The 17,957-nt window shown below is 41.7% G+C and overlaps 1 protein-coding gene across 2 annotated transcripts in view; it reads right to left on the bottom strand.

The window, feature by feature from the left end:
• Window positions 1-17,957, bottom strand: part of TOP1MT (DNA topoisomerase I mitochondrial) — a 977,649-nt gene that overhangs the window by 706,582 nt on the left and 253,110 nt on the right. For both annotated transcript variants that reach the window (XM_085604773.1, XM_085604774.1), the window contains one exon: window positions 7,149-7,264. In XM_085604773.1, the coding sequence (XP_085460899.1) occupies window positions 7,149-7,264 (116 nt within the window). The remainder of the gene's footprint in view (window positions 1-7,148; window positions 7,265-17,957) is intronic.

Raw genomic sequence — 17,957 nt, 5'->3', positions numbered from 1 at the left:
TTGCTGGGCACATTAATATCGTGCCAAATAGTCAGGATGAAATTCATTCATTTACAAGATGGAATGTTTTGCCAAAAACCATATACAAGTGAAGATACACAGTGCTCATTGCACTATTGAAGGTACTGGCATAGTTAAATGTCGACGTTTCGACCCCTCGACAAAGGTTTGTTGATTTGGTCCTTACGGGCGGGGTCTTCCTCAGGACAAAGAGGATGGTGAAACAGGAAGGGTAGGCACCTATAAAGACATTGGGTGGGTATTAAAAGTAGTATCAGGGCCAAGCGGAATTAAACAGCAAGGTTGGATGTGAAAGGGCATTGCCATAATTACCATGTTAGAGAACGGACATCTAATCAGTGTCAGCTTGGCGTCCAAAGGCGTAAGGGCAGGAAGGCTCCAAAAATGGGTGAGAGTGACGGGCACCTATGACTGATTTAAGGTGTCATTGAGATGATCCAAATAACAATTAAATGGATTTATAAGGTATGACTCGATCTGAATGTGAACTTACGAATATTGATAAAATCGCAAAGGAGGGATTGATTACTCCATCATAACACGCCGCGACGTAGATCGGTGAGTTGAGTGAAATTAATCACGGGGAAATCGGCCTCTATAAATCAAATGGAAAGAGTACTCTTTAATAGAAAACCTGATTGGTTATCCAAACCTAGAGAAATATACAGCAACAGGGACCTGGTCCCCCAATCTATCATCCACACAATAAAGTACTATCAATGGGGGGATAGTCAACACCGTGAAGACGTGGCGGAACGTGCAAGTAGTCAAATAACTATAAGTCAATAGAGGACATAAATTAGGATCTAAACAGAGGAAAAGGCAGTCCAGAAATTCAATCAATGCCAAGCGTAGAAAGAAGAAATCGCTTCCAAAATTGGAATAAAAGGAAGGAAAATCATCTACTCAGACGGAAAAAGACTAATCGTGTAAAAATAAGGAGTGAAGGAGCCACACATACCACCATAGGTCGTATTACCAAATTGAAAGATTGTGAAACACAGGCCAAACGGAGGGGTTGACGGTGAGGTTCCCATACCTTTAGACAGCATCCATGAATGCGGTGCTCGGTTCAGACAAATCACTGGACCCGTGGGGAAACGCCCTCATAAGGAGAACGCCACGCGCCGCGTGACGTTAAACCGGGCGCAGCCGCTAGATGCTGCCCGCACCGGTATATTAGAAGAAAGACAACCCGAGTAGTTCATTGTGAAATGGAACTAATGATTAATGAAGCTGTATTGATAAAATACAACGGTGATGTATAATTGGGTGGGCAAAGCTAAAAAGTGTATCTCAATAACACGAGTAGTGTTTATGCATTGTTTGGGTAAACTGCAAATCTTAGAGTTTGCTACTCAGAAGGAGTGATCAAGGACAGATTAATGAACATAATCGACCAATTGGTGGTGTAAAAGAGAAAATATATACATTGAGAAAAAACGTACAGCTGTATAATATACATTACATAAAAAAATATATTATATTTAAATGTGCATTGTTTGAAAACACGCATGTGGGTTTATGCAGATGAACATTATCCTAATATACTGAAGAGGATAAGGTGAAAACAAATTGGATGAGTGAATCTGTTAAGAAAAAGACGGTCAAATTATCATATACACATTAGGTACATTGATCACATGCGTCAAATGGTCAATATGACAGAAAGTTCAAAGGTAACATTGACAACAGGCTAGAGTACGAGCTGGATAAAACAGAAAAATATGAACATTATTCACTAGTTGCTGAGAGTGGCTAATTGAGCATTACTGGGATCTTGTTCGTTCAAACCCGTTGAAATAGTATCAAAGCGAATCATCATTTTAGACTCTCTGATGGTCAGGATAGAGGATATATTGCCTCCCCTGGGGCCCAGTTTGTTTTTTTCCAACACAATCCATTGCATTTCATCAGGGCTGTGTCCCAATTGATGGTAGTGTTCAACTAGGGGTGCACCCGTCACATTGCATCTTATCCTGCTCTGGTGCTGAAGAATTCTCGCTTTGACCTTTTGCTGTGTCTGGCCAATATATAGTTGGCCACAGGGGCAAAGGATCCCGTAAATGACGTTATTAGAATTGCAGTTTGTATGGGATTGCAATGTAATAGTCTGATGTTTGTATACAAAATTCTTTGATTGGATAGTTGTGGGGCATGCTTTACATGACCCGCATTTGAAATGGCCTATGATTGGTGGTAAATTCCAGAGTGACTGAATAGTCGGTTCAACTGGGTCCTCAAGAAAGGAATGCACCACATGGTCCTTGATGCTCATGGCTTTTCTGAAAGAATGCATCGGTAAGTTTGGTTGGTCAATCTCAGTAGATACAAGGCTCCAATGTTTGTTGATGATCTTTTTCACGGCATTACTTCTAGTGGAGAATGTTGTGACACATATCATCTTGTTATTTTGAAGTGATGTGGCAGGATCTTTGGTTGAGAGCAAAATGTCCCGTGGGTTGTACCAAGCCCTCTTCTGGGCTCTCTTCACCAATCGCTTCGGGTAGCCTCTTGAGATTAGTCTGGCACTTAGGCTCTCAGACTCTGCTGTGTAATCTGTTCGCTTCGTGCAGTTCCTTCGGATCCGCAGGAACTGGCCTACTGGAAGATTGTCGCGCAAACCGCGCGGGTGGTAGCTGCTATACCTCAGTAAGGAATTTCTTTCAGTTGGCTTCCTATATAAGGTGGTGAAGAGTTTATCGTCTTCGCTGAAGATTTTCAGATCAAGAAAGGGTATCTCCTGCGTATTGAACTGGATAGTGAACTGAATATCTTGATCACACCGATTAAGCCATTCATGGAACAGATTGAGATGGGTAGTTTCGCCATTCCAAATTATTAATATATCGTCGATATATCTCTTCCACATATTAATATGTGCCGAGAAGGGGTTGTTGTTGAGGACGAAACGCTTTTCAAAATTGTCCATGTACAGGATCGCTAGATCTGGGGCAAAAGCAGCCCCCATCGCAACTCCTTTCGTCTGTACGTAATACTTCCCTTGGAAGTAGAAGAAATTCTTCTTCATAGCGATGGTCAAAAGAGCTATAATGAAATCAGTAGGTACCGTCATCGGTGCTGGTCTCGAATTCAAAACTTCTCGCATAACCATTCAACTCTAGTGAGCAGATACTTGTCACCTGTGATATTGTCTCACTATACACTAGCATTCCGCAGGAACCAGCATTGGCGGTTATGCGAGAAGTTTTGAATTCGAGACCAGCACCGATGAGGGTACCTACTGATTTCATTATAGCTCTTTTGACCATCGCTATGAAGAAGAATTTCTTCTACTTCCAAGGGAAGTATTACGTACAGACGAAAGGAGTTGCGATGGGGGCTGCCTTTGCCCCAGATCTAGCGATCCTGCACATGGACAATTTTGAAAAGCGTTTCGTCCTCAACAACAACCCCTTCTCGGCATATATTAATATGTGGAAGAGATAGATCGACGATATATTAATAATTTGGAATGGCGAAACTACCCAACTCAATCTGTTCCATGAAAAGCTTTATCGGTGTGATCAAGATATTCAGTTCACTATCCAGTTCAATACGCAGGAGATACCCTTTCTTGATCTGAAAATCTTCAGCGAAGACGATAAACTCTTCACCACCTTAAATAGAAAGCCAACTGAAAGAAATTCCTTACTGAGGTATAGCAGCTACCACCCGCGCGGTTTGCGCGACAATCTTCCAGTAGGCCAGTTCCTGCGGATCCGAAGGAACTGCACGAAGCGAACAGATTACACAGCAGAGTCTGAGAACCTAAGTGCCAGACTAATCTCAAGAGGCTACCCGAAGCGATTGGTGAAGAGAGCCCAGAAGAGGGCTTGGTACAACCCACGGGACATTTTGCTCTCAACCAAAGATCCTGCCACATCACTTCAAAATAACAAGATGATATGTGTCACAACATTCTCCACTAGAAGTAATGCCGTGAAAAAGATCATCAACAAACATTGGAGCCTTGTATCTACTGAGATTGACCAACCAAACTTACCGATGCATTCTTTCAGAAAAGCCATGAGCATCAAGGACCATGTGGTGCATTCCTTTCTTGAGGACCCAGTTGAACCGACTATTCAGTCACTCTGGAATTTACCACCAATCATAGGCCATTTCAAATGCGGGTCATGTAAAGCATGCCCCACAACTATCCAATCAAAGAATTTTGTATACAAACATCAGACTATTACATTGCAATCCCATACAAACTGCAATTCTAATAACGTCATTTACGGGATCCTTTGCCCCTGTGGCCAACTATATATTGGCCAGACACAGCAAAAGGTCAAAGCGAGAATTCTTCAGCACCAGAGCAGGATAAGATGCAATGTGACGGGTGCACCCCTAGTTGAACACTACCATCAATTGGGACACAGCCCTGATGAAATGCAATGGATTGTGTTGGAAAAAAACCGAACTGGGCCCCAGGGGAGGCAATATATCCTCTATCCTGACCATCAGAGAGTCTAAAATGATGATTCGCTTTGATACTATTTCAACGGGTTTGAACGAACAAGATCCCAGTAATGCTCAATTAGCCACTCTCAGCAACTAGTGAATAATGTTCATATTTTTCTGTTTTATCCAGCTCGTACTCTAGCCTGTTGTCAATGTTACCTTTGAACTTTCTGTCATATTGACCATTTGACGCATGTGATCAATGTACCTAATGTGTATATGATAATTTGACCGTCTTTTTCTTAACAGATTCACTCATCCAATTTGTTTTCACCTTATCCTCTTCAGTATATTAGGATAATGTTCATCTGCATAAACCCACATGCGTGTTTTCAAACAATGCACATTTAAATATAATATATTTTTTTATGTAATGTATATTATACAGCTGTACGTTTTTTCTCAATGTATATATTTTCTCTTTTACACCACCAATTGGTCGATTATGTTCATTAATCTGTCCTTGATCACTCCTTCTGAGTAGCAAACTCTAAGATTTGCAGTTTACCCAAACAATGCATAAACACTACTCGTGTTATTGAGATACACTTTTTAGCTTTGCCCACCCAATTATACATCACCGTTGTATTTTATCAATACAGCTTCATTAATCATTAGTTCCATTTCACAATGAACTACTCGGGTTGTCTTTCTTCTAATATACCGGTGCGGGCAGCATCTAGCGGCTGCGCCCGGTTTAACGTCACGCGGCGCGTGGCGTTCTCCTTATGAGGGCGTTTCCCCACGGGTCCAGTGATTTGTCTGAACCGAGCACCGCATTCATGGATGCTGTCTAAAGGTATGGGAACCTCACCGTCAACCCCTCCGTTTGGCCTGTGTTTCACAATCTTTCAATTTGGTAATACGACCTATGGTGGTATGTGTGGCTCCTTCACTCCTTATTTTTACACGATTAGTCTTTTTCCGTCTGAGTAGATGATTTTCCTTCCTTTTATTCCAATTTTGGAAGCGATTTCTTCTTTCTACGCTTGGCATTGATTGAATTTCTGGACTGCCTTTTCCTCTGTTTAGATCCTAATTTATGTCCTCTATTGACTTACAGTTATTTGACTACTTGCACGTTCCGCCACGTCTTCACGGTGTTGACTATCCCCCCATTGATAGTACTTTATTGTGTGGATGATAGATTGGGGGACCAGGTCCCTGTTGCTGTATATTTCTCTAGGTTTGGATAACCAATCAGGTTTTCTATTAAAGAGTACTCTTTCCATTTGATTTATAGAGGCCGATTTCCGCATGATTAATTTCACTCAACTCACCGATCTACGTCACGGCGTGTTATGATGGAGTAATCAATCCCTCCTTTGCGATTTTATCAATATTCGTAAGTTCACATTCAGATCGAGTCATACCTTATAAATCCATTTAATTGTTATTTGGATCATCTCAATGACACCTTAAATCAGTCATAGGTGCCCGTCACTCTCACCCATTTTTGGAGCCTTCCTGCCCTTACGCCTTTGGACGCCAAGCTGACACTGATTAGATGTCCGTTCTCTAACATGGTAATTATGGCAATGCCCTTTCACATCCAACCTTGCTGTTTAATTCCGCTTGGCCCTGATACTACTTTTAATACCCACCCAATGTCTTTATAGGTGCCTACCCTTCCTGTTTCACCATCCTCTTTGTCCTGAGGAAGACCCCGCCCGTAAGGACCAAATCAACAAACCTTTGTCGAGGGGTCGAAACGTCGACATTTAACTATGCCAGTACCTTCAATAGTGCAATGAGCACTGTGTATCTTCACTTGTATATGGTTTTTGGCAAAACATTCCATCTTGTAAATGAATGAATTTCATCCTGACTATTTGGCACGATATTAATGTGCCCAGCAATTGATTTGTACTATTGTTATAAATATTTGTATGTCACTTATCCTACTACCCTACCCAACTCGTCACTCCCTCCCCTTCCCCGTGGCACCCTGCACTTTTTTGAATAATGTGATTTTCCATACACATTCATGTGTTCGATCCAGGTGTGATTAAATAACACTTCGATATGCCTTAATTGTTGCAATAGTTATTTTGTTGACCCTGTTCAGGTTTTCTAAGTTTGCATGTTCTGGGACCATTTCCTTTCTACTGTTTGATACCCAGGTCCCAGTGACTTTTGGGTTTGCCCTTTGTTTTAACGCTCTTCTATGGACCAGCATGTTTAATTGCTTACATGTAGTTAAACAAAAACAGGACAGAAATAGCGCCTCTTTTTGGTGTTTCTTGTAATCTGAATGCATAATAGAGATTAAAAATGGTATTTAAAGAAAAGTCGGGGGGGGGGGGGGTCACACGAGTCTGGGGATTTTTACTAGCGTTTATGAACAATGGGGAGAGTCACATTGCTCTAAGTGTCAGTCAAGAATGGGTTCCACGTAAATGTGAGAAAGCCTGGCAGTACAAGGCAAACGAGGCTGGTGTTGGCAAGTAAAAGAAAAAAGAACCCTCCCCTTCAAACAAATTGAACTGCAACAATAATCACAAATCTTAAATGGGCCCTAACTGTATAGAGAACAGCTAGTTTTCATTCATCCTTTATTGTAATTGAATGAGGAAAATCCTGGAACTTAGAAAGATGAGGTTCATAACAAAAACATACTCTATAAGAAGAGCAAATAACCAAAACAATCCACTCACCATCGTAATAGAAATTAACATCTTCTGGAAGTGGCTCATATGGAGGTGCAAAATATGGACCTTTGTGCTCCAGAAATTTCCATTTAACACCATCTTCATAATTTTCTTCTTCCCACCTGGTAGTGAAACGAAATTTCACTTTAGTGTGTATAGCACTTCTCTTAACAGCAGGGATGTTTAAAAAAAATAATAATAATACATAGCTTAAGTTTACATAGATTTCCTACCTGTGAAATATTTTCAATATTTTGAAGAAATTACATCTTCCTATAAAATACAAATTTTATCTAATTTGAGGCCCAGTCTCACTCGGACTTCCTTCCCTCCAGTTCACTAGTCCCAAAAGTGACAGTGCATTTACACCTAATTGTGAAGGACGAGCTGTTCACATCCACTGCAGTACCTTCGGAGTGCAGAGAACGTTAACAGTTCATCCTTCGCAATACTATAGAAAATTGTTCTGGTGCAAGCACCAGAACGAGTTTGTTTTTAAAAAATAATGTCAGGTGAGAGGAAATAGCTGCCCTTGAATCATCCCAGATTATTATACTTTTTTTTTTAACCGTGTGGCTGACGTGCAGCATCACAATGATTTAAAGTGAAACTAGTCGGAGCGAATGTCCCCTTTCCAGCAGTACCTATTCTAAGTGGATCCCTGTTGGGCTATAGGCTCTGGAGGGCTAACCATAAGCCTGGATCCACTCACTAGACACCAGGGATAATGTTTGTGGTGGGTGGGTGTAGTAGGGTGGGGACATCATAGGCATTGGCCAGAGTCATTCCCGCCATAAAAAAATTAAGCTCAGTGTTTCTATGGGGGGCAACTGTTGGGTTGTAAGCCACTAGACGTCAGAGATAATTATTTTTTATTGCCTCCACCCCCGAATAGGTCCATGAGTGTTGCCACCCCTCCGCCTTAAGGAGTTGAGATTGGGAGGTACCTTTTCAATTTACCCCATTCCACCAGGGGGGTGACTGCAAAATGTCCACTTGACATTACAGACTATTTAAAAACAAAAAAAGAAGGAATGCCATGCCTTGGCATCTGAATGTGTGCCACTCTTACTCCAAAATGGGCCCAGCAGACAGGGATGGGGGTTTAACTCCAGTATGACCAGAAAGGGAAGGAAGTCCATCAGACATCACATAAAGGGGGGTCCCAGCAGTTTTTCCTCGGTCACCCATATGGAGGGGAGTTTGGGGAGAGGATGGGTTAATATCCCTAATTTCCATCCTATAACCAGCCCAGTAGTATTTCTGCCCCCATCACCCTAAGGCCAGACTGAGAAGGGCGCTTAACCTACAATTTACCCCGTTCCACCTCCGTGGGGAGAGAGGAGTGTGAAGAAAGCCCAGACATAAGCGCAGTCTAAACATCAGATTCCTGAATTGTGACAACTGATTCACAGCTCCTTTTTGTAAACTCTTCTAATACTGAACACTTACAAATTCTCACCCGCCTTATTAAATAATGAGCTAATTTTGACATAATTACCCATGGTTTCTCCCTAAGAAACTCTATGCTGTGAGTGAAGGTAGCTATGATGTATGTGTGTTTGGGGGCACAGGAAAGATTCATTCTTTCCATTGGCTTTTTCAACAATACAAGTCATAAAAGCATACAATAAATACAGAGATAGTCATGTAATAAAAAGCTGTATAAATGAGTAACAAAACATTTAAGAAGAAGAATTAAAAACTATAACATCACAAAAGCCAGATTAAAACAATGATATGGCAATTATTTCAAACAAGTACACAATGAGCAAACAAATCAAAATGTAAAAGATTCCTCTCTACACGCCTATGGTTTGCTTAAACAAGGCACATAGAGCACAAAACCATGGGCTGCAAAGTAATATACAAGTAGTATACCTGAACAAAAATAGCTTGTCCTTGTGAATTCCAATAACATTCATATAGCAATAAAATAGAAAATGGCTGTGATTCCACATAAAAATTGATGGTAACTAATCTATGCGAGGAGGTGAATTACTTGCTGATACAGACTGAGGGATAATAAATTGGTTATGCAGTAATAATCAGAGCCTTTGTGTGAATAATCAACATTTTGCCTAAGAACATAGCAACAGCACATGCATATACCAGGTTTGGATCGGATTTGAAAATTATAAGGGCTGCTTGACTACTGTGTGTCCCCATCAGCCTGCATGTGGCTTTGATCCATGTGCGACGAATACCAGTATACCTAGAGCAGGCAAATAGAACATGTCCAAGAGATTCACGAACAGTATTACATGTAGGGCACAAAACATCTTTGTCTGGAAGAAAACATCTTAAGAGGCAGTGTGCTTATCCTAAAATGCAAGTATAATTTCCTATTAAGAGGTGCTAAAATTGCGTCCCAATAGGGTTCCAAATAAAATGTACAGGGGTGTGGAATTTAATAAGAAATCTACTTGTCCATGGTGCAGGTTGCTTCATAAATCTACTTGTCCTGTAACAAAATCCACTTGTCCCTTTGGTGCCATGTAGTGCTGCGAAATATTATGACAGCAATCTCATTATACAAGAGCTCTGATATAGCCTCTCTGATTATGCCAGGGCTCATACCTTAGTAGTGTTTGAATACTTGCAATCCCTTTATGTTGCCACGTTTCCGCAGATCTACATACTGGGGCTGAAGGTACTGGTAAGCAATAGTTCCAGGGTTAGAATGCCCTTTTGAGTCTGTGCAAACCTACTAACTTGCAGGTTTTAAGGGTTTTCAACAACTCTTCTCTAATCTTTTCCCATACTGAGAAATATTGGAAATTTACTCCTGACAATGGCAGACGTAAACTCTCTTCCAGATTTGGGGAAAAAAAGTGGTTGAAGGTCAAGTGAACTTGCAAACACTCAGATTTTCGCATGACCAAATCTACACATGTATATTTGCTTATGCTACATTGCAGTTCACCAATATTTTTAGGAGTACTATTTCTTATCCTACTTCTGTAAATTCTTGGGAATTCACGATAGCCGTATAGCTGCACTTAATGCACGAAGAAATACCATGGGTACACTTTTGAGATTCTTTAATAATTGGGCCCCTAATTTGGTCTGGCATTAACCATGACCTTTTGCGTTTATTAAAATTCTGTCTCTCTTTGTATCGGCTGACTTCACTGTGAGTGACAGTATTCTGCGCTTTCACAAAGAGCATATCGGCACACAAAGTAGTTTTGTTCAGTGCCAGTAACTACTGTGGCAGTGTGTGCTTTTTAAGACCAAAAATAATGTCTGCTTTTGCTAATGTTTGTAATAATGGTGAGGACCTGGCAGCTACTACATCAATAAGGTTTTTAAAAAACCATGCCAAAACAAGTCACTCATTGACAAAACCAAAAGGCTGACCACCAGTTTCAGACCCACTGACTTTGCCAATGTTTGTTTATTTTTATGTTTCACATAATTTTATTGAAACTGGTTACACTGATTTTCTATTATGAATATTTTAGGGAAATACTAGAATATATCAACATATTTTACTAAATGATGCTGCACAGAAACTACCTAGAATTTTACAGTTTAGTGCAATGTTTTATTTCCTAGTTGCATTTTTTTGTGAACATTTTATTTTGAAACCAAAGAATCCTCAATCTTGCTTTTAAGCTTCTGCAAAGATTTGCATCTATTCAGAGAGCATTCTCGGAGCATTATACATAGCCTCATATTGCTAAACTTTGAAAAAGTGCGTAACATTTTTTATACTGGAACCGCTGTCAGTAGTGCCAGTCAGAGCTTACAACATTTACTTAGAGCGCTCACCCTAATAATAAAGGCTTTCAATTAATGAACCAGAAGTACAAGTTTGAACATCATTAACATTTGGACAAAAATATTACCTTACCTGCAGACGTTGCCCTTCCCTGACCCATAATGCGGGACTGCAAACTGACAGCTAAAGGGTTTGTGCTGCAGGGTGTTGGGCCAACTTGTCCCAAGGACAAAATGCACATGAAAAGTTGTTGCCCTTGACCCCAAACAATAGGTCTTGGGCATCCGGCTATAGGAATTCCACATCCCTGATAATGTAGATTTACAATGATAAAAGCTTCCAATCAAACGATGACCAATGCTTGCTCTGACTGCATTTTCGTCAACCAAATGGCAGAAATGTTCTTCCAGCAGCCTTGCTGTCAAGGGTGGGCTAGAAAGCAGGTAATCCCAAAATTCCCCAAGACCGATAGCTGATCACAGTTTTTGAACTCGTCTTAGCTAAGGTATTTTGCTAAATCTATCAGCCTCAATCACGTCCCTTAATGCTTTACCATCCTGTGCCAATTCAGGTTGAAGCCACAACCTCCTCCAAAACATCAAGGGACGCAATTTAGCTCTATCTGCCAGTGTATGTCGACCCATATACTTCCTCAAGAGCTTAATATAGGTGCTTGTGTGGACCAAATTGCTCAAAAAACTCATTCTGATCTGGTCTGCGGGGAGAGATTTGAGAAACACCACAACTCTAAACCATAGAGACATGCACTGACAGCTTTAGCATCATAAATTTGCAAAATAGGAGCAATTGGTTTTGTAAGGGAGCTGTCGTGTTGTCTTGCTAGGACTACTGTGATTTGCCTGTGTTTAAGAGTCAATAAATCCAACTGGGGTTTCCATAACAAATTCGAAGATAAGGTAACTCCCGGGTAACTAAATACCTCTACACTATCAAGTGGGACTCCTCCTAGATCGAGCTTCCCTTTGAAAGACCTATGTTTGTTAAATATTAACTTGGTCTACGCAGAGTTGATTACCAAGCCACAAGGGCTGCAAAATTCCTGGAAGCTATGTAGTGCACGTTGCAAACCACTTGTCATCCACGAATAAGAGAATTTATGTTTTAATACCTGCTAAGGATGGAGCATCAGTTGGAAATTAATAAAGATAAGAAACAACATCTTTAAGGTATAAAGAAAATTTGGTGAATGCCAGTACACACCCCTGATGAACACCCCGAGTAATACCAAAAAGATCTGTCACCAGCCTCCGAGTTTCGCAACATCCTGAGCAAAATTCTCCTTATAGAGACAAATCAAAAATATCACAAGTCTCTTACGAAGGCCCACATCACCCAAAACCTGAGATAACATATCACGTGGAACCAGATCAAAAGCAGTTTTGAGGTTGACGAAGGCAACATATAAGTTGCCTCTGCCAAGCACAACAATCTTCCAATTAAGTAAAACAAAGTGAAAAATGTCATCAATTGGAGATCTTTTTGAAACCAGCATGAAAGGGAGAAATGATGGCCTTTTTCTCGATCCACTCCTCAATGTTGTTTAAAAGCAGTCGATTAAAGATTTTTGTATACATTAGATCAAAACGATCGGCCTGTAATTTAGAGGGATGGACATGTCCACCTTTTTATATATCAGGATAATCTCTGTTCCCTTCCATGAGTTAAGTATTGGAGCACCACTTATTATAGCATTGGCTAATAACAGAATATACTGAGCCCATTTGTCTCTTTCTAGCTGTACTGATAATAAGAATGATATATTGACCATTGACTCCATCTTGGGTAACAGACTCCTTTTTCTGTGCTCGCAAGTAGCTGCAAAGTGGGGAGGGCACGTTTTCTCTCTTCACTTGTTTTTTACTCTTCACCGATCAGAGTGAACTGGAACATGTGGTGTGGGATGCATGCGTGGTACATTTCAGGGAATGTGCGGAATTGTACAGCTATATCGCGGAGTCAAAACACAGGAGCTTGGCCAGCTTCTGTCTTGACCTTGACACAGACCAGTACAGTCAGCTCGTTTTTTTTTCCAACAGAAGAAAGGGGACGAGGTTTCTAGAACCTTCACCTCATGTTGAATAAAGGTATTAAAGCTGGAAGACTTCGGGAAGGCGGGTAGGAGCTCATTCACAGTGTAGACGTACTGCTGTGAAACCAACGGAACTTGGGTCCCGATCGAACTCCTTCCTGGGCTGTCGCAGGGCTCCTCCAGCTTGAGTTCGCAAGGATGTTGCATTATCGATAGGTGAGGTGTTCCTTACTTTGTGTACATAATTTCTAATTTTCTTTACCATTTGCTACATGTATATATGCTACATTATATTCCGGTTTTGCACTAGAGTTGCTTGATATTTGGGAGTCTGCAAACTGATATATTGTGCCTTAAACGTGTGTGTCACTTTGAATGCACCTGAATTTGTTTTCTTGCCTCGCCTTAAGAGAATGCTGGGTTTTGTTTTATCGCCTCGTCTTTTGGAAGTGCTGTTTAACGTGTGTTGTTTAAAGGTACAGTAGTGCATTTGAATCCTCTTGGAAGTGCAGGGTCCAGGTGTGTCCTATTGGGTCAAATTACAAGCACTACACTAGCAGAAAGATGTTAGCCGGTATGCCATCTAGACCTTGAGCTCTGCCTCTAGTTGTAACGTTTAGAGCACAGGAAACATCAGCCAAAGTAAAGAAAGGATCCATTAAATCTGTATAATCATCAATATTCACTTTACTCCCTACAGGGTCCAATTCATTAGACAAAACAATACCAGAATAAAGGCTAGAAAAATATTCTATCCAGGGCTGCGAGGGTATATTGATATACCACTGCCCAGTTTGAGTCCTTGAGGGAGCAGGCCTGTATGAGATCCTGCCATCTGACTTCGTCCCAAGCCGTTCTTGGCCTTAAACTGGGCCCTTTTATATCCCCTCTAGCCAGGCGAATTTCTCCAACATCCTTAGTTCTTAATGCCTGGCCCAGGTCTCTATAAGATCTGCATTATTTATCAAACTACTTGTTCTCTTTAGGTTTACATCCGCGATCATTACTAGAAACCATACAGTAACAATATTTCTTCAAAAAATCATTATGTAGGGCGGTCATGGCTGTTACACTGACTGCCGATAATGGAGCCATGGGGCTCAATTTCATCAAACAATCCTTTAGATCCAAATGTATTCGATGTAGGACAAGGAAGGAGTCTCCACAATCTAGGGCCATTTTAGACGCTGCATATCATTCGATCGGGTGACATCCCTCGTTGTGATTACTGGCAACTGTTCAGTTCTTAATCTGGAGCATTGAGTTCATGGAGAAGCTCAGAAGGTCGTGATCACTCTTAATCCTGTTAATAAAAGAAAAGTCAACAAAAGATGACCAAAGATGGAGGTCTAAGAGGATATAACTGATGCAACTAGAGTGGATCAAATTGTTATATGTGTCAGCACCCTTCTTGTCAGAGAGTGCTGCCGTTGGAGGCTCCAAGGCCAAATTCTAGCATAAGAGCTTTCAACTGTAGAGTAGCCTCCGTCCACCTCGAGATTGGAGGAGGGTCAAGTTGCTGTATTCCCCAGATCTCATCCTCATTACTTACACCAATAAAGTAGTCATTGTCTAGGGGCTCAAAGTTGGTGTTAATGTCGCTCTCTACTATCAAGCCCAAATTAGAATGGCATGCCAGCAAAAATTCTTCCAGGGCTGTGAGTGTGTGTGACCATAGGCCTCCCCAAACCCCTCTAGCGAATATGTTAAATATATCAATGTCAATTAACCTTATCTCTTAGATAGCGAGGATGTCTAGGGAATTAATACAGAGCAGTTGAAATTTACAACCCAGGTCCATTCTTACCCATACGGCAATACCCCCCTGAAGGCCTGTCAACTGGTCCACAGGTGGTGGGTACAAAATTGTTTAAATACCCAGATTTAAAAACTGGTTCCACACTCCAGGTTTCTTGGAACAAACAAAGTCATACAAATCAATAAAGGAGTTTCAATCGGAAAGGACTGTTTTATATTTAACACCAGCAACGTTTCAAGATAAAAAGGAAATCCTGTTATTAACAACAGACTTATTAGATAGACTAGTAGTCCCCGAAGTAGTTAAATCAGTCAGCGATACTAATAGGTAAGGGATAGCCTGTTAAAGATGGTCGGTCTAGCGCTTGACTAGCTGTCTCTGAGGCAGATAAATGAGGGTCAGCAACACTTGCAGATGAGGAATAACCCCTTTAATAATGGTCTATCTGGCACTAAGGGGTATTTGATTAAACAACTGTCAGTGTTAAAGCTGCTGGAGACAGCTTCGACCCAGCTGGGACTTGAATTGCCAAATAAATATCACCTTCACCATTCAGGATGCTAGGAGATGATTGTCAGTACACCATCCTAAAGGGAGAGTCAACTTGTAAGATGTATAAGGGGTGCCACTGTCACAAGATCATACTAGGGGATTATAATGCATCAAACAGGGTCTGTTAGCTAGATGCTGAGATCTGAAAGTTCTAGGATATTTAAATAGCGTTTTTGACTGGGGTGGAGGACAAGACCCAATATCCTAAGCCACCAGATTGTCAGCCAAAATCCTGGACTTAAGAGTCGGTTCTATTTGATCATAAGGACAATGAAAACAGTTGGCTGTTTAACACTGATGATGTTGTCACAAATGAGTGACCAACAACCCCTAACATGACAGATCCAGTGTATCACCCTATTTTTTAAAGATTCTTCCCCTTCATGTCCAGTCTTCGGGGTCAGTTCGGGAACATTAATAATCAGAAAACCCCTGAGACATAAGAAAGGGGAGATGAAGAACAGACACAATTGGGGTGAGAGCAGGAACCAATAGAGCACACATCAGAAGAAAACATCAGTTGATTAGGTGGAATAACAAGACATTCTAGAAATGGTAGCAGATAATGTGCTGGGTTCAGAGCTTACAAACCCTTTGGTAAGTACGGAGACCTGTTTCAGGGACACAATCAGTAAAGAGACCAATGATTTCAATAATCCCACTTAATTTCTTAATTCTACAATATGAGCACTGTAATGAGCATGATCAAATGAGGTAGGTAAAGAGGCTTCAGATGACCTAGACATATTTACAGAATAACTAGCAACAACCTGATCAATCGAAGGCTCAGACAAAAGCACAAAGCGATTGCTACAAGATAATGGATCCTCAGTGGTAACCTGTGGGAAAATAACAGAATCAGCCAAAACAGACAACAGTGAAGGATCTCCCCCGATCAGAAAGCCAGCCTATTTTGGGTCTTAAACATCCCAGGATTTCTTTGACCCCTTTGACTACTTAGGTGGTTGGGAGAGTGAGATCTAATCGCTGATGGACGTAAAACATTTGGAGCTGAAATAAGAATGTCTTTACAATCGCCCAGGAGGTTATCAATTCTGTCGAGCACACTATACCCACCTACATTTTTTTCCCTGGTTTTCTTTTGCCCCAATTTGGCCAACTAGTGCTAGCGTTCTCATATTTCAGCATACAGTTAATGAAACCGTTTAAAAACAGAATTTCTACTTGACTCAAACTGCAAGAGCATCCGCTGCTCTAAATTCCTTAAAACTGACCTTCAATAAAACTTCGGTCTTCTCGCCTTTTCTCTTTCAAATCATCCTCCCCTTCTATCCTTTGCATGCCTCCTCTCTCTGAGCAGGACCTACTCGGACACATGCATGTTTGCCTTACTCTTTTTTTATAATATTTCAGCAAATCGCCCAGGAACTGCTGCAGGTAGTGACCCAGCCTTGCTCCAACCATAAACCAAAGGTGAAACTGTAGGAGCCTACAGTGGAAGGATCCTGACCATTGGAAGCAGTACTTGGTCCAGGCTCAACTGCAGGATGGAGAAGCGTAGCCCAGGAAGAAGACTGGAGGCGAAGAGGCGCTGACCAACAGAAGGCAAGGAAAAGAGTGACCAATCATCCCAGCACTGGCACCTGCCAACTTTTTACCTGGCCCCTGGCACTCTATCCAGCACAGGAGTACTTGCATCCCGGTCCCTGGAGGTGGGAACGCCATAAAACCTCTGTCCAACAGCGCCGGGAGACCGATCGACTAAGTACCGGCACCTGGCAACTTTTTACCTGGCACTCTATGCAGCACAGGATTACTTGCATCGCGGTCCCTGGAGGTGGGCATGGAAACTACATAAAACCTCTGTCTTGGTCCCGCAGGTCAGGACGGGCTCGGTCCAGGCCAAGACTGGGCCAAGACCGGTCCAAGACGGGCCTCTCTAAGCCCGTCATAGGCTGGAGGAGGCCAGCCTGGGCTCCCTCCCTTGGCTTCTCAGGATCAGCGACTTTCTGGTACACTGGCGCATCTGTGCGGGTGAGTTTACCATGCAAGTGTGTACTTGTATATCCATACTGGTGACCGTTTTGAGGCCGGGGCTTTTATCTCGACTATTTTATTACTTTGTGGTGGGCCAGAAATGTACAACCCAGCTTCTAAGTACTGCAAAGGCTGTTGTATGACAAGTCACAATAGAGTCCCCAGAAAGATCATACAAAATAACAAAGACTGACAAAGAAACCGGAGTGCTAAAACAAACTCAGTTTATATAGTGACTATTTGACAATGTGACTAAATGGGCAAGAGGAAGGCGACAAACTCCAAAGCAAAAACACAGCCTTGGGGTAGGGGGGGGGAATTAATTAACTGGGGAAATGGGAGCCATTGAACAGCAGATTATTTCTGTTGAAGAGGCCATGAACCCGTAAAAAATAGGGCCATCAATGGTTCCCTGCCAAGGTTTAAATACAGCCGAGGCTGCACAGGATACACGCGCTCCTCCTCTGAAAGTGCAGAGTCGACAATTGAGCTCATATGGTTGCATACTAAATACGTCCGATCACATTTCAGTAAGCGATCAAGAGAGGGATTCCCAACCGCCCATGAAATGCTCCCGAAATCCAGATATTCTCCCCAATATAATTGAGGAATTTTCACCAGAGCCTAGGGCGATACCCTCTAAACCTCATAGAAAGCATTGCAGTAAGGAAAAATCCCTAACTAGCAACCATCCCTGCACACAGGGTGATTTTAGTAAGTTAAACGCCA

Source organism: Triturus cristatus, chromosome 5_1 (assembly GCF_964204655.1).
Source record: "Triturus cristatus chromosome 5_1, aTriCri1.1, whole genome shotgun sequence".
Lineage (NCBI taxonomy): Eukaryota > Metazoa > Chordata > Amphibia > Caudata > Salamandridae > Triturus > Triturus cristatus.
This window is presented reverse-complemented; position numbering and strand designations above follow the sequence as displayed.